The sequence below is a fragment of the Tiliqua scincoides genome, chromosome 1, assembly GCF_035046505.1.
Source record: "Tiliqua scincoides isolate rTilSci1 chromosome 1, rTilSci1.hap2, whole genome shotgun sequence".
Taxonomy (NCBI): Eukaryota; Metazoa; Chordata; class Lepidosauria; order Squamata; family Scincidae; genus Tiliqua; species Tiliqua scincoides.
The window spans coordinates 15,293,541-15,311,486 of NC_089821.1; the positions used below are offsets into that span (position 1 = coordinate 15,293,541).

General features: G+C 43.4%; 1 protein-coding gene across 1 annotated transcript in view; it reads left to right on the forward strand.

Annotated features, from left to right (window-relative positions):
- Window positions 1-17,946, forward strand: part of MAPKBP1 (mitogen-activated protein kinase binding protein 1) — a 127,754-nt gene that overhangs the window by 21,335 nt on the left and 88,473 nt on the right. Inside the window, exon 3 of the mRNA XM_066630881.1 lies at window positions 14,851-14,942. Coding sequence (XP_066486978.1) covers window positions 14,851-14,942 — 92 coding nt within the window. The remainder of the gene's footprint in view (window positions 1-14,850; window positions 14,943-17,946) is intronic.

A 17,946-nucleotide genomic window follows, 5' to 3' on the forward strand; every position in this document is an offset into this window, starting at 1 on the left:
TTATATACCGCCTTTCTTGGTCTTTATTCAAGACTTTATTCAAGGCGGTTTACACAGGCAGGCTTATTAAATCCACGCAGGGATTTTTACAAATTGAAAGAAGGTTCTCTCTTTCAAGAACCACCACATTCGAGCTGTTACACTCCGATCTGGTTTAACATTCTGGCCTCCATCCTCCCACGCTCTGAGCAGATGGAACAGCTCAGCTGCAGCTTGCCAGCTGCTTCAAGGTCGCACGGTGCCGGTGGCCTCGAACTGGCGACCTTGTGGATGTTAATCTTCAGGCAAATGGAGGCTCTACCCTCTAGACCAGACCTCCTGCCCAATTCATTGGGTTTAAAATGCTATAAATCTCGCTAAAGCAGCAATAGCAATGGGAAGCCCAACAACACAAGAACACAAAGCACTGAGGATGCAGGAGTAGATAGGCAGTGGCATCACTAGGGGGGTGCACACTGCACCAGGTGACACCAATGGGGGGGTGACACTACTACTCACCAAAATTTTTGAAATCTTGGTATTTTTGAATAATACCATCATGTTATATCAATTGATGCATAATTTCATGCAGAATACAGTGAAACAAACCATGTTAAAATATCTCTATTCTATCAAAAGTTATAGCCAAAAAACCAGTGGGGGTGGGGCAATGGTATATCACCATGCTCACTGGTTGGGGTGTTGCCCTGCCTACTTACTGCATGGGAGGAGGTCCATCGTAGGAGTGATGTGCTGGCCTCCCACACCAGGTGACACAAGCCCTAGTGACGCCACTGTAATTAGGTCATTTGTCTTCAAAGGCCACTTGAAACAAAGTTCTTTCACACCTTTGCAAAGCCAGCAGAGATATGTGAACTTCTATTGGAAGAGAGTTCCAGGACTTCAGGGCTGTTATAGAGAAGTCTGCCCATGGTAAAGTTTAACCTAACTTCCTCCTAAGGTGGAATTCAGAACCAGGCCACATGAGATCTGGGGGGGAAGAGTGGGGCATGCTAATTATGGGTCTAGCACTTGGTTAATGTCATCTCAACAATATTTAGGAAATCATGAGCTGTCTACATGCTTACAGTTGCTATTGGGTGATTTTTTGTTTGTTTGTTTACTGATACCATGTAATACTCTACATTGAGGCATGTACCTGTATCATATGCTAATACAACTTGACCTAGCAAGCTGGAGGCATGTACAATGACCTCCCTGTTTTTGCCACCCCAGGTAGGTAAGAGGAAAAAAAACCAAAAAGTTGCCCTAGCAGCTCAGGACAGGGGTGTCAGACATATGGCCCAGAGGCCGGATGCAGCCTGCGGAAGCTTTTTATCCAGCCCTCAAGCTCTCATCTGCTGAGCAATGCTGTGGTGTTACTGCTGAAAGGGCAGCCCATGTGGAAATTGAGCTCTCCCATATCTTGAAATATGATCAAGATTTGTGTATTTTCATTTCTGTCATTTGCAGCTAATGAGTTCCTAAGTGAGGAAAAAGTGCTTATTTTTGGTTATGCCCTGTTTAACATCAGTTCCTGCCTAATGACATCACTTCCGGCCCTCAGCAGGCATCATGAATGCTGTTTGGCCCCCGGTATGAAACACGTTTGACACCCCTGGCCTAGGGCATGTGTTGGGCTTCCTTTGGTCACCAGTTGTGCAGCTGTGATGCGGTAAAATACCTGTGATTCCGTGCTGAGTAAAAGTATCCTCTTAAAATTCATGTATTCTTCTCACTTTATCAACTTCTAGAGTCCTGTCCACCATCAACCATACTGAGCGGGTGTCATGAATATGTACATGTTAGGCCTAGGTGGGCAGTAGAAGCCTGAACCAAACTAAGTCAGTAACGGAGAAGTTGCTACCAGTTCCTAGCTGCAAGAATGTGAGTAAATAAACAAAAAGATTGTTGTCTCTCCTTTGCTGGCCAGAAAGGATAGACAACAAGAATTACAACCCATTGGAATGTTTAGCACCTTAGTAGACAGAGAGGCGCCTAATCAAGCATGATGGAATGCAGCTATGGATCTCCAGTTGGGAGGGGTAAGAACTAGGCGGAGTTAGCAACCAGGCCAAATTTGTGAAGGTTCTGTTCCACAAGGGTCTGATTGGACAGTCTTAAGTATGAAGTCACCTCAGTACTATTAGCATAAGAAGTATAATAATGAGTGCCCAAGGGGTGTGACCTGTTCCTTCTTGGGCAGAGTTTTGGGTGCAACATCCTGCACGCTTTGGAGCTCCATTGTCCACCATGGGCACCTGGCCTCATAGGTAGCCCTGGAGCTAAAAGATCTACAAGAGTAACTGACCCAGGTGAGAGATAGCCAGCTAGCTTTATTATTTTATTGCTGATATGTTTCCTAGATGTTTATGCCTTTAGCATTTGCTGCCTTACTGTAACCTTATGTAACCTTATGTACTTAATAAACTAAAATCTCTTTTACTTAGTTGTTTCATTGTCTGTTGGGGGCAAAGGTGCAGAATCCTGCCTAGCTGTTCAGCAAGCTACCAAGCGCTCATTGAGGTCTAGTAACTTGAGGACTGAAGTTTAAATTGGGGAAAGCGCTCAGTGCCTGCAAGGGATAGAATTAAGCCTAGAGGGTCTCGGTGTCCCTGGACTGAGGCACTGGCACATACAGGATGGTGGCAGTACTACTAGACGGGGGGCCCTTGAGGGCTTTAGGGTTCGAGAACCAAGAACTCTGAGCGCCCCAAACCCCCCTAAGTTTGCGACAGCAGGTCACCAGTTTCTCTGAGCTCCTTCTTGTCTTAGCTGATGACAGTTGTCAACTGTTTTGTCCCAGTTGGCAAAACAGCTTCACTTCCCTTGTGCCAGCTGTGCTAATTGAGAGTGTGGATCATTAGATTTGTTTGCTTGGATTTGCAAACTTATTTTACTTCTACTGTACTTTGTTTATGTGGTGCCTGCTGCTGTCATGCTAGAGATTGAACTAATGACCTTGAGAGCTAAATTAAGTAGGGGACTTTTCAGGCTGATCTATAAAGCTGCTCCTTGTGTGGCTGTTCTATTAGACTGCGTTATACTTTGTGTGGAACTGGGAAGAGGATTGGAGACTCTTTTAAAACACTCTGCCCATTTGGGGCAGCTATACATTGCAAGGTTGTGTCAGGAGGAAGATGAAGCCCAAGGTGATCTACTTCATAGGTTTGTTGTGAAAAGGGTTGTGCATACAAGGTTCTGTTTTATCATCCTTAACATGGCTAATAGGTTAAAAAAACAAATGAAAGCAATTGTGCTCATTTGAATGCAAAGCATATGAGGAAGCAGAACAAACAATGATTTCAATAGCTGGGAGTGATTATTCAAGTTTGTCTGTGGCTTTCACAGTAACTTCCTTCTTTTTCTGGTTTATGTTTATTGATTCAGAGTTGCCTATTCATATTTTGTTAAATATAGAGTGGTTACTTCTGCTTGGTTAGAAAGATATTGTATGTAACCGTGTTCTGGGATCTTATATTTGCTATCCAGTTGTTTTTCTGTTCATGAAACTGAAACATTTTCTAATAAAAGTTAATCTGTTTTTCCTGAACGTGTTACAATCTCAACTATTTAGACCCAATTTCACTCATGACACAAGCGTGTGTTCACTGCTACACTCAACAAGAAGTTGCAAATCATCATAGCTATCTGAGTGCACACTGTCCCAGGTGAGGAGCACCTCAGGCTCAAGGGACACCTTCATGTTCAGTATGGAAGAACCTTGCAAACATTGATGAAACAGTGAACCAAGAGGTGGAGAGATGCTTACATAGTGCCATGTAAGCAAAAACATCTATTCATTGTTCAGTATCAGTTGTCATGTCACAGCTAAACAGAATGTGAGTAATCCTGCACAATTGTAAAATGGACACAGTCCAGAAATCAGATAGGCTGATACTAAGGTGGTGTGTGACACATCTACAATAGACTTTGCATTCAATAGATTGGGTGGGCAGAATGCTCAGATTTTGGTGCTCATCGTGCATCAGTTTTTGTATACTATTTGGAATTCTCACTGTGTTTGCCAGCATCCGCTCTAGCAGTGCAGAGTACTTACATGAGCTGAAATGGGAGAATGTGCCATCATCTGTTGAGGCACAATGGGTTATTCTCTACCGGCTCAGGGTGAACTGATGTCATGACCCCAAAAGAGGACCAGGTGCCCCAAAATGTAGGACATCCAAGAAGAATGTAGGACATGACAAAATAAAAACTAAAAACACTTGTATATGGATTTCATGGGGTTAATTTAAACACTAGATTACTTATTAAATTTAAAACTATATTATATATAATTTATTAATTACGAGAAGGCTATGCACTGCCTGCAGGGGCCCTCACAGGGGAAAGGAGGACACTTAAGTCTTTTCCAGGACACAAGGCTAAAATAGAGGACATGTCCTGGAAAAAGAGGATGCCTGGCCACCCTGTACAGGCTGAATTTTTTTTTTTGCATTAAGGTAGATTTTTTTTTTTTAAGAACAGGAATAACTGGATAATCTGTTAGAGCAGGTTTTATGAAAAAATTAATTGCCACATGGGAACTTTACCAGATTTAGTTAATAACTAAGAGGGATTTGGATTCTATGCCTTTAAACTTAGATTTATGGACTTAAGCTAACTTGGAAGAAGGCTGGTGTATATTGTAATGTGGGGAAGGGAGGAATCCTGGTTTTTCTTATAATGTGGCTTGTATGTGAACATCAAAGTATCTGCTAACGTGTGAAGTGCGTCTGAGATGCCAAAGGAGCCCTATAATTTCAGGGCATGTTCTTTGTCACTGTGATATGGATCTTGTTCAGGCTGTTGCATGGAGCTGGATGGGTTTCAGTGCAAAGACTTTGTAAAGCAATTTACATTGAACTGGTGTTAAAAGCCCTTTTATCTGTTCCACAAATTACACTGGCACACGTGAAGAGGCAAGTGGTGATGTGCTACTGGTGGCTCCCTCTCCCTGTTTCTTTGTTGTAAATGCATTCATTATTGGCACATTCTTTAGTTGCTTTTTCCTCTGCTGTCTCGCTTACTCTCAGCTGCAGATCCAGCATGGTCAGCTTTTATGCTGAACAGATGTGAGGAGGGCCTTAGTTCTTAGAGTTGGAAGGGCACTTGGTGATAATGTCCCCTCCTTTTTATAAGAAGCTTATTCAGTAGGGAGGAAGGCAGAGAGGAAATTGCATGCAGCTGAGATGCAGGCCTTGTTCAAGGGTGATTAAGGCGGGTGACCTAAAAGGATCAGTGTTAAAATGCACATGCAATACCCACACGGAGTGGGCTAACAATGTGATATACTGTACCTTTGGGTACCACGCTTGCCATCTGCCAATTCATCCATCTTCCTCAGATTTTATTATTGTCGCATTACAAATCCTTGAGAAGGTTTTTGTTTTAATGGATGCATTCTTTTTTCAGTCAATGTATTGTCAAGTGCCTTCTTTAAAGGCTGCTTCACATATGATGAATTTTCAGCACAGGTAATAAATCCATAAAGGAAAAAAGCGTGCACAAAATGTATATTTCTGATCTTTATTCTCATTCTTTCCCCTCCTTGTGAAAGATGGGGTATCTCTTTTTTTTTTTTTGTCTGTGGTATTTTGTGCAGCAAAATAAAAAATGGGCAGGAGGTCTGGCTCAGTTGGTAGAGCTGCCGCCTTGTATGCCTGAAGATCTGAGGCTGCCAGTTTGAAACAACCGGAAGTACCTGAGAACTGACGACACGCTGACCCTCGGTGGCAGAGAGGAGTTGCCATCAAGTGGAGCATGGGAGGTGAAGGGCCAGAGAGAGGCCAGACCGGGAAGGAATCCAGCTGGAACGAGGAGTTCTATGAAAGACTAGAACTATTCAATTGTAAAAATTCCTACGGGGGTTTAGAACTGCCTGCCTATGTAAACCACCTTGGATTAAAGTCTGAAGAGAAATCTGACGACCAAAGAAAGGCGGTATATAAATACCTGTATAAATAACTAATATAAGGGCACAAATGACCATCACATGTAATGGTGTGTGTGTGTGTGTGTGTGTGTGTGTGTGTGTGTGTGTGTGTGTGTGTGTGTGTGTGTGTGTGAGAGTGGGAACCTTGCAATGTTTCAGGCAGCATTTTTTTTTCCATCAAAAAGATCCCTGCTGGATCAGACCAATGACCATCTAGTCCACCATCCTTTTTCTCATAGTGGCCAACTAGGTGCCTCTGGAACCCCAGAAGCTGTTGCTTCCCACCAGTTGCCTCCACTTGCTTTTGAGATGCCATTTAGATATTCTCCTAGCTGTGCAGGAGTTCTCTGATAAAGTGGCTCCTATCTATTATCCATTATCTTTGGAGAATATTCATTTTCTGCTGGTGTTTCCCCTCATGAAAAATGCCTTTGTACAGGCCCACAAATCTTTTCAAGTTGCTGCTGCTACCTTTTTCATTGCTACCCACCATATGTATTCTGTATTTGTTGAGACTGGAGCCATGCAGAAGGCTGCTTTGTTACAGAGATTAACCAGGTGCTCTATTGCAACAAAGGCTGGTCCAAAACCACCTAGTGCCTGAGGCAGCCTGCCAAATTCCCTCCCCCCTTCCCTAGTGAGGTGCCAGCCTCTCCTGCTCCTCCTCTTCCTGGGACTGGAAAAGTTTGATTGGGGTTGAAGGGAGGAGAGAATTTGGAGGAAAGGAGAGTGGTGGGTTACAGCAGTGTTTCTCAATCAGTTGTACGGGTACCACTGGTGGTACTTGAGGTGGTGTCTGGTGGTACTCACAAGAACTGTGGACACCCACTGTCCAGCAGTGAGACCAGCGATATGATGTGACAGAGATAGAAGGCTCAACTTGGCCGGCAGAGCTCCAGTGTGCACTTTTTGCATGCTCGAAAAAACCCTCCGGACTGCCCTGAGCCTCCTACCAGTGTCTTATCTGGCCTCCCAACCTATGATGCCATTGCCAGTTACTTCTGGGGGCACTTCCAATAGGTGAACCATGCAAAGTGGTACAGCAGGGGCCAAATGTTGAGAAACTCTGGCTTAGAGAGTTAAAGATGCTGTAGCTCTCCACCTTCTCTCCTCTTCTCCAGTCCCCCCCCCTAATTCTACCAATCCAGGGAATGGGAAGAAGAGGAGCAGTGGAAGTGGCTGTATTAAGAGATGTGTGCATCCCCTACCACTCTGTTGCCTTAGGCCAGCCATTTTCAACCACTGTGCCATGGCACACTTGTGTGCCGTGAATGGTCCTCAGGCGTGCCGTGGGAATTTGGGAGTCAGTCATTTATCAATAGGACCATTGGGGGATGTGAGCCCCCATTGACAGCACAGTGTGCCTTGTCAATTGTCAAAAAGTTGATAGTGTGCCTTGACCATTTTAGTGCCTTGCCAGCGTGCCACGAGATGACAAAGGTTGAATATCACTGCCTTAGGCAATTACCTCTGTTTGCCGCAAGGTTGGGTCGCCCCTGAGAGAACTGTGGCTCCAAATAAAAAATATGCTGTGTCCATCATGTTCTCCTTCTGTGCAGACAAGCTTTGGAATAATTGGACAGGGGGCCAAGTGTGCAGAAGCTGAGTGGCTGGGAATGGTGCTTGTGCCACCTCTAGGCTCCAGTCTGGTGTACTCTTTAAAAACAACAACAACAAAACTATCCTAGAGCTGAGTCTGTGCTGGTACCTGGCTGCAGACTTGCATGAAACAAATTTAGAACTAAGACAGACATCTTAAAACTGGGTTAAAATTAGGCCCTTGCCTGACAAGGAAGAACACCTGAGTGAGATGGGCAGGCTCTTGGGGCATTGCCACGCTACCAACTTCAACCAGTTGCATGTTCCCTCTTACTTGGAAACCCCATGTGTTGTAGTTTGCTAGCATGGCTGAAGGTATATTGTAGAATTTACAGGATCTCCGTTAAAATTATCTAAACTCTTTGAGGGAAACCATTACAGTTAGTGGTATAAGACTGATATAGGCTTCTTCTGTAGCTAGGGTCACTGAAGTATCCCCAAACAAGCACAGCAACAGAGAGTGGCAGCGCCACAGCTGTCATTTTCCACCATCTCAAAACTGCAAAGTGCTATATTAAAAGCAGCCACTGCAATGATTCTATGAATTCAGCTTTAAAAATTATCCTTTTGAATCTTAAAAATAAAGGTGTGACAGATGTTTAAACTGCAGCTGACCATGACAACTGGTCCCATAGTAACTAAGGGAACCCAAGTTTTATTTGGTATCTACAAACAATAGTTCCAAGAACATTTTTAAAAATATCCACACCATTTCAGAGAGTCCTCTTATTTTCTCTTTATATGTAAAATGCGGAGAGAGCACACATGGCCTCAAATATGAATATGATCAGTTGTCCAAGCAAAGGTCAAAAGACACCTGCTTGACAGACTTTAACCTTGGCTGTCCAGAACCTCTTGCTCCTAACTCAATCAAACAGAATTCCTTTTGTAATTTCTGCATCCTTTTGTGGGGTAAGCTGTACAACATCACAGCTGGAGAAAGAGGATAATGACACGACCTAAACTGAGACCTTATCAGGGCAATGATTTAGCTAGTTTGCTACTGTTTTCATCTTGGAAATGGTTCTCCAGGATCTCGGGGTGATGTTCATTTAGCTGTCTGAGATGCGTTCACTGAGAATGCCAGAGATTGAACGGGACTCCTTTTTATATGTGCAAAACTTTGTGGCATTCTAGTTGAGTTCCCTTCCTATCCAAGTAAAGAGTGGTCTGAAATCTAGCAATACTTGTAGCTGAATGGGAATGTTGGGGTTTGTTCATGTTAGTTTCGCTCAGGGGAGATGACATTTGAAAGTTCCTTTAGAACTGAACAGCTAGTGCTGGTACTACCTGCTGGAGCTGATGATACTTACTCATCATTATGTAGAATTATGCCACTGATTGTGTTTGTGTCTGTGAAATGAGAATGTTTAATACTATTTTTCTTTTTTTCAGAGTTCTTTGTCTAAGGCAGGGGTGCCCAAACCCTGGCCCTGGGGTCACTTGCGGCCCTTGAGGTCTCTCAGTGCAGCCCTCATGGAGTCCCCAGTCTCCAATGAGCCTCTGGCCTTCCGAACATTTGTTGGAGCCCACACTGGCCTGACACAACTGCTGTCAGTGTGCGGGCGACTGTTTGACCTCTCGCATGAGCTGTGGGATGAACTCTCGCGACTGTTTGACCTCTCGCGTGAGCATTAGACCAGGGGTGCCCAAACCCTGGCCCTGGGACCACATGCGGCCCTCAAGGTCTCTCAATGCGACCCTCAGGGAGCCCCCAGTCTCCAATGAGCCTCTGGCCTTCCGGACATTTGTTGGAGCCTGCACCGACCCAACGCAACTGCTCTCAGCGTGAGGGTGACTGTTGGACCTCTCACAGCTCTCACGTGAGCTGTGGGTTGAGGGCTCCCTCCACTGCTTGCTGTTTCACATCTGTGATGCAGTAACAGCTGCAAAGGAAAGGCCAGCCTTGCTTTGTGCTAGGCCTTTTATAGGTCTTGAGCTATTGCAAGACCTTCATTCATTCATAGAAGATCACCTTTAATATATTCATTTATGTATGTATGTAAATTTATTCAAATTTTAAATGTAAATTCTTTTTTTTCCTCCGGCCCCAACACAGTGTCAGAGAGATCATGTGGCCCTCCTGCCAAAAACTTTGGACACCCCTGGTCTAAGGTGACACTTCACCAGGTAAAAGCACTTGTGATGGGTGCTAATTTGCTAATGTCACAGTGTCACCAGTTTTCCATTCTTGGTGAGAGGCTAGTTCCAAAGGTGTACTCTTTTTGTCAGAGTTTGGGTGGATCTTGATCAGTTTTTACTTGGCTGTGCCTTGACTGTACTCCCTTTTTGTTACAAACACCTTTTTGTCCCAATTCTAATGGGAAGAAAGATCAGAAGAGGGAAAGGCTGCTTTCACAGTCAGGGGAAGACTAACAGTAGTAAATCCTAGCCTCTTTATTGCCCTTGCAGATATGATTCCAAACAGTCTTTTAAAATGATTGAACGATTCAGAGGAATTGTACTTTCAGCTTTCTTTTAACTTCCCCAAATGCTTCCTTTTTCTTGAACTTGATCCCAAAGCTTTCGTTTGTGGTTGCTGAGTTGCGTGCAAATCACCTATCTCAGTAATATCCTAAATTATTTATTGGAAAATGAATGGATGTTTGTGGTTAATCTAGCGGGACAGGCTAGATTATGTTAGCACAGAAACAGTAGAGTGGAAGCTGCCCTGAATTGCTGGAGACCAAGGGCCAAATTAGACTTGATGTTGGAGATGTGTGAACACTGAGCTTGAATGATATGAGGCTACAGGGGAAGAAGTTGAAGGAGCAGATGTCTTCTTAAGTCTTTCCTTTTGTTCTGTCTTCCATTTGCTCTGTTCTTCAGGCTACTTTATATATACAGCAATTTTAGATGGATAAAACTGTGTGATAGATTGACAGGCACACCCACATAGACACTTCAGTGAACTGGCAGAGCTAATAGAATACAGAGTTTTCTGTTTGAACAACCCTCCCCCTGACTTTTGTGCATGTGAGTTTTATGATACACAATAGCTTCCTACAGCACAATGCCTGAAGTCCTTGGGCAACTTCAGAGCACAATGTATTGTTGAGTTCCTTAAGTACAAACTCTATAGTGAGGTTGGTCCTATAGTGGGAGAGTTTCACCTGAAAATTTGAAGTGAAAAGAAACAAATGTCAGGAGTATGTGTACAAATCTTTATTGTTACCATAATAATCAGTTCAATGTTAGCATTTGGAATGGTTTTGGCCTGAGGATAAGGAAATGGTCCAATCACTGATTCAGTCAGTGGTTCATTTGGTTCCATGCCTGAGTAATGTCGAAGTTCTCAATAAATGCTGGCTGGCTGGCTAAATTCCATGTTCCTCATGATGAGGTGTCTTTGAGAACCCAGGACTCAAGCTTTGTTTATCTGTGTAATAATAAAGATACGTGAAAATGCTTTTAAATGTTGGCATATATAATTTTCCATCTATAACCTGAAAGTGTGTGCCAGCAGGGCCAGATCAGACATGATGCAAGCTTTGTGTTTGGAGTTCTTGACTTTTTGTTCTTCTAAAAAAGCAGCCAGTGGGGCCACTTGGTTCAGAGCTGCTTGTGTTTGTGTGTACATGTATGTCCAACTTTTTCTCCTATCCACATACCCTGCAGCCCTGATTAAAATGACTTTCCCTGAAGTTGCTGTTTGCTGTGGTGATAGAAACTTATGGATACAAAAATTTGAGCTCATGCCCTCCCCTTCTTTTTAACTAATAACTTCAGGGGGAATTAAAAGTGGGGAAATTGATGTAAAGGACTGAACCCTTTCCCTTTCTGCAGCATGGATCTAACTGAGCTCCCCCAAACCTCTGGGGAAGGAAAAAGACACTGGCATTTTTCAGACCCCAAATTCCCCTAGACACATTTGGTTCACAGATTCTGGTGGAAACTGTCATTTTCTGTCTTTCAGTGCAATCTTCAACGTGTTTGCTTGGAAGTCCGACCCACTGAATTCAACTGAACTTGCTCTCTAGTAACTGTGCTTAGGTTTGCTCTTTTGGTGTGAAATGAATATACTTATTGTTTGTCAAATGTTGGAGGTTATGACAAGTTTGTATGCTCCCTTGCTTCTCACAAAATCTTACAACCTTCTCTTCTTGGTAATGAGACACTTGCCTTCCATCTCAGTGTTCTTCTTCCCACTGTTGTCCATGGGTTTTTCTCTCTCTCTTTCTGTCATGGATTTTGTTAGCAAGTATGAAGCTCTTGGGACAACCAAGGCAAATGTTTAATATTGGCTTCTTCACTAGCTCAGTCACCTCTTGGCCTTGATGTGCATTGACCTAATTTGCAACTGTCTCTGAACCATAGATGTACAGCTAGTTAATTTTAAATCAGTTCTGACCCAACTAGGTTTCTATTGAAAAAAAAAAAATCAATATGGGAATTTAAGAGCAGGGTGAAATGTGTTGGAAACACATGTGTCGTACTGTGTTTTTTTTTTTTTAAATTGAGATGGATGATAGTGACTTTTTCAGAGTGTTGAAGGGGTAGCATTTTGAAAAACTTCCTAAATCAGTTTGACCAGAGGCGATAGCATCATAACAGAAATGCACATATCCTGAGGGCATTGTGACTCTCTGATACCACCCACAATTCTCTCAATGTATTTTCTGTCATCTGTCTCTGATGACAGAGACTCTGCCTACTTCTGCAATGGAAGCCTATTTCAGTCTTTTAGAAAACTATCATTACAATATGTCTGCCTAACACTAACTCCCAAGATTTAGAAAGAAACTGTACATGTGGAAAGAAGGAAAAATAAGACCACCCACCTTAGAAAAGTGGTAGCCCAATCTTATGTATATTTACTCTGAAGTAGGTTCTATTGCATTCAGTGGTATCTACTCTCAGGTAAGCATGTATAGGATTGCAGCCTGATTATATAGAAGAAGATGGAAAAATTAGAATGTACTTTAAATTTTAAAAAAAGTGCATTTGTGCAAGATGTAAGCTAGAACTGCCTTTTAAAACAATTTTATAGTGCAATTAATAATCTCCGATTGCCTTTTCGAATCTTTGTGATCAAAATTGAAAACACCAAGCCTATTAAAAAAAAATACTCTGAGCAAACAGAAAAACTTGGGTAGGGCCCAGTGCTTTCAGCATGTAATTTTAACCCAAAGTGAATATATTATGACTGTGTTATAAAATCCCAAAATGAAAGCTTTGCAGTGGAAATGCTGACAGCCCCCCTAAGTGGAACAGCACACTGTAATTAGTACCAAATGAAGCCTGGCAGAGCTCAATGTAAAAGCTCAAACCTTTTGTTGTACAATAGTTTCGGAAAGTGCATTCTGATGGTAGACAGACTCCCATTCCTTCCAGCTCATTCCTAATTACCTGTAGTTGTTGAATACTTTGAACACCCCGATACTGATTGTGCATGCACGTAGGGTGTATTGTGGGGATTACATGTACTGTACTCAATTCTTGGTGCGCCTGTTTGCTGCATATTGCATGGTGCCAGTGTGTGTTCCCTTCTTGTGTTTCTCCTATTTGCATGTGAGGGCATTTACAGAGGTTTTGCAGGCTGAATTGCCTTGACAATTGACCCAACTCTTACCTGTGGAAGGATGTATGCATGCAGATGAAAGTTCTTCAAAAGCTGGGAGGTAGTAGATACAGTAGAGTGGTTGTTGGCTGTGGGAATGTGTTCATTTTTTTTCTGTCACAATGCGGTCTCTGGTCAAATACATTACGCAGGATTTAGGAGCCATACATCATCTGTTTGTAGCCTAAGAAGCAATGGAATTGAGGGGAAGGGGCTGGAAGCAGCTGAGCAAGACTTGGTGCTGAATGAAATATGTAACACAAATGCCTGACTGCTGGAAAGGTCTTTTGGTTATGGGGCCCAGTGGCTCTCAGACTTCATTAAAATATATACTGAAAATGGACTACGTAATTGCATTCCCTTCTGGGACGGCTGAGTGCATTGTGTTTTCCCCAAGTAATGTATGGCTTACCCACATGATATTGATATACCTTTAACTGTTTATGTGGTACAGGTGAGTGACTGATTGTGGCAGATGCTGTCTCTTCCTGTTATTTAATTAAGGAATTATATTATTAATTGCATTATGTTCCTTGATCCAGGAGGTGTGTGTATTGTGGTTGCAAATCTTACCATGCAGCTGGGATTTGTCTGGGATGTTCTTTCTTGAAAAACAAGTTGGATCTTGCTTGAAGCAGCCTTGAGTGCATACACAGTATTCCCAAGTGTTTTTTTTTTTTGGGGGGGGGGGGCGGGACAGAAGTCCACTTTGTACTTTATTCTTTGGCCACAGCAAACATTCATCAGTTTTTATGTTGTGGAACTGATGCACTGAACAAGGCTGAAGGATTATTTATCCCTCCATACCTCTACGCATCTAGGTACGCATACTACCTACCAACTGATTATAACATCTCATGCGCAACAAGACACTATTTTTTTGCTGTGACTGAGTAACATGGCTTCCCCTCTGGAAGTTATTTGCAAATACAATAGATGTGCAGTTTTAAAATACAAAGAGAATGTATTTGGGGGACTTTCCTTCCTGCCTTAAGGCATCTGGCACAGACAAAAAATGTGGAAAATGACACAGCAGTCCAGGTGGGGAAAGTGCTGGCAATAGGTTATGCAACTCTTTTACCTTTAGGCCATTAGTTTGGATCTACAGCATGCTAATGAAATGATTAACCTATGAAAGCAAGACTTACAAAATTCTATTAGGATGAGAAACCAACTTGCAAAAGAAAAACCCTGTTGTAACAAGGCACCCCAGCAATCTGCTCCCACAGGTAGCCTTGCCAACCAAGCTTGGGGCATACCTGTGTGTGGGAGCCTCCTTTGTTCAGAAAGACTGGAGTCTCCAGAGAGCAAGAAACAGCAGTAACTAAGATAAAGAAATGGGCTGCCCAGCCCTGCAGGTCTTTGGAAGATGTGACAAGATGTCACCAATGACTGTAACTAAAAACAGAAAAGTCAACACCAACAAATTCCATAACACCATTAATTGGTGAAGTAATGGTGATTAGAAACATGCTCCCTGTGTACTGTAAATAAAAGTTGCACTTCATTTGTTTTAAGATCAGCTAATTAAGAGGAACCATGCCAATGCTGGAGAAAAATAGTTGGAGGGAAGCATGGTGGCAATAAGATGGTAAAATATAGGTTCTGAGGGAAATAAACTTTGTATTACAAGACATAGGCCTGGATGCTTGGTTATGCTTTTGCTAATTTATGTGCAACATTCACTCTTCGGTTAGATTCAGTCTTTGGAACCAGGTTACCTGCAAGTTCAATCCTATCTCTGCAAATCAACTCTCTTTTTTTTGTTTTAAACTAGGTGACCTTGGAGAAGGTGTTGGGAATCACTGTCTCTGGAGGAAGGGGATTGGCCTGTGACCCCAAGAGTGGACTTGTTGCCTATCCAGCTGGGTGAGTCACTGAGGATGCTCTTATAAATGGGTGCATGTTGTCAGCCTAAAGATACAGTTTTATGCCTAATCTGTTATGTAGCGGAGTGACACATTTTATAAGAGTCTCCTAACTCTCTCCAATTATGGTGAACGTTAGTGGCGTTGGTTTAAATCATTGCTAGAGGGAATGCTTTACCTGTCATTGCTAATGAATTTTTTTTTTTCATGTGGTTCCTCTCCTTGCTCTCAGCTAAGCATTAACTGTGTTGGGTTTTTTATAATTGGATTCTGTATGATGTTGAACTTGGACATAGCTCAGTGAAAATGAGGTTGATTCTGAATTCCAAGGGAAAGCAGCAACATGTCACCTTTTTTGCATCCCTGTTTTTATTCTGGGGCTTGTACTCTTTTCCCCCTCCCCCCAAATACTCTTTACCTGAGCCAAGTCAGTTCCCTGGACAAGTGGGCAGATTCAGTAAAAGAGCTCATCAATGTTATTCCAGAGGCATGTTCTAGTAGACAGCCTGGGTTGGTTAGTTCTCCTACCATTAAAAGCTTGTTGCATTGTTAAGGTCTGTACAATGTAACCTTTGCTATCCCTTTTGAGAGTACATCTCCTAGGATTCATTTAATTAACAGAAATGACAATATGCCTTCCCTGGACCCTGCGATAAGAGGTATTTCTCTACAGTTCCTATCCAAACTCCCAAGGATTCCAATGTGCTGGAGAATTTTAATGGAATAGAACAACCTTCGATAGGGCCATTGACCAGCATTATCCTGGCCAAAGGAAAACAAATGACAGGATGATGTTTTGGGCAATGAGAGAGGGGCTTATGGACAGGCTAGGTCAGGGGTGCTCAATACGTGGATCGCGATCTACCGGTCGATCTCAAGGCAAAATGAGTAGATCGCAGGCTTCTCTCCCGTCCACGCATTCCTGGGAGTGAGCCCCTGGCAGGCTTGTGAGCCCAGGGAGTGAGCCCAGGGAGTGAGCACCTGGCAGGCTCCTCCCTGGGAGAGGAGCCCCTGGCAGGCTTCTCTCCCGACCACGCATCCCTGGGAGTGAGCCCCGTTGACTCTACTGGGGCTGACTTACCTTTCCCCTGTTTTTGCACTGGTATGTATGGAGATCTGCCCCCCCCCCCAACTTCCATCTGTTGGTTCTGTGTGCAAGGGGTTTTGCACTGGTCTTGCTGTGATATCTATATAGAGATCTTCCCTCCCCCACACCTTTCCCCTGTTTTTGCACTGGTATGTATGGAGATCTGCCCCCCCCAACTTCCATCTGTTGGTTCTGTGTGCAAGGGGTTTTGCACTGGTCTTGCTGTGATGTCTATATAGAGATCTTCCCTCCCCCACACCTTTCCCCTGTTTTTGCACTGGTCTGTATAGAGATCTGCTCCCCCCCCCCCACTCATATTGGAATTGAGGAAGATCTGGTGAGGAGGTAGATGTGGTGTCAGCAGTGGCCCCTTTAAGGGTAAGGCCTGGGCATCCAGCAGAGGGTGCTGCACAGCTGCAGCCACTTGAAGGCAATAGGGCCCTCAGGGATATAAGAGCACCTGAGGCAGGAAGGGCTCCACTTATTTATGTGAGTCAGCCTTTTCCTACATGAAGATCATTAAGTCCAAGTACCATTCCACCATGACTGATGAACATTTGGAAGTGTGCTTGAGGCTGGCTGTCAGCAGCTACTGTCTGGACCAGGGGTGCCCAAACCCCGGCCCTGGGGCCACTTGCGGCCCTCGAGGCCTCTCAATGCGGCCCTCAAGGAGCTCCCAGTCTTCAATGAGCCCCTGGCCCTCCGGAGATTTGCTGGAGTCCATACTGGCCCGACGCAACCGCACTCAGTGTGAGGGCGACTGTTTGACCTCTTGCATGAGCTGTGGGATGAGGGCTCCCTCCACTGCTTGTTGTTTCACATCTGTGATGCAGTAGTGGCAGCAAAGGAAAGGCCAGCCTTGCTTTGTGCAAGGCTTTTTATAGGCCTTGAGCTATTGCAAGACCTTTATTCATTCGTATAAGTTCATCTTTAATTTATTCATTTATTTAAACTTATGTAAATTTATTCAAATTTAAAATGTAAATTAATTATTTTCTTCCCTGGCCCCTGACACAGTGTCAGAGAGACAATGCGGCCCTCCTGCCAAAAACTTTGGACACCCCTGGTCTGGACTATGCATCCTTGGCTGATTCACTTCAGTGCAAGTCATCAAAGTAAACTCAAGTAATTACAAAAAATGTTTATAGTTAATTATGTTGTGTTGTGCAATATTGGCTCATGCGGTTATGCAAGGTACACCAACATACATTGTACACATAAATGTTATATGTTATGATGGTGCGAACATTGTAAAAAAACTCTGGTAGATCTCCGGGCCTTGCTGGGTTTCAAAGTAGCTCTCGAGCCAAAAAGGTGTGAGCACCCCTGGGCTAGGTATTCTCTCTCAGCTGAGAGACTATCCCACTTTTCTGTTGCACTGTGTATCTCCATAAGAGGGGGAAACTGAGGCTCACTGGGAGACTGAAGGCCACATGTTGGAAAACTTCCAAGTATCTAGGATTATCTGATATTTTCAATGCCTGCCAGAGATATACAATGTATACTGTACCTATAAAAAGAAAACTTGATCAACTGGCATAGATGATGGGGAGCAGCTAGCTAAATCTAGAGCATGGTGGATATTTAGCCAAGTTTTAGCATTAGTTGAGCTAATGTGCATGGGTGGATATAATGAGCTTGGAATGGGAAGAACAGAAACCATGTCCGATTTTAGGAACCTGCTGCTTTGGCCACAATAGGCCTATAGAGTGGGGGTAGCGCAGAAGTCATTTTTGTCATAGCTAGGCTTGCCATGTGACTAGTTTCGAAGCTAGCCTGACAGAGGCTTTTGTCTCATTCTGCGAATGTGTTTTAAGCTGACTCTCTGTGCTTGGCAATCTTTAATTTACATATGCTTAATGAACTACTGTATGATTAACTCAGATGCTGAGAGCCTAGAAAAAGAGTCACTTCAGGA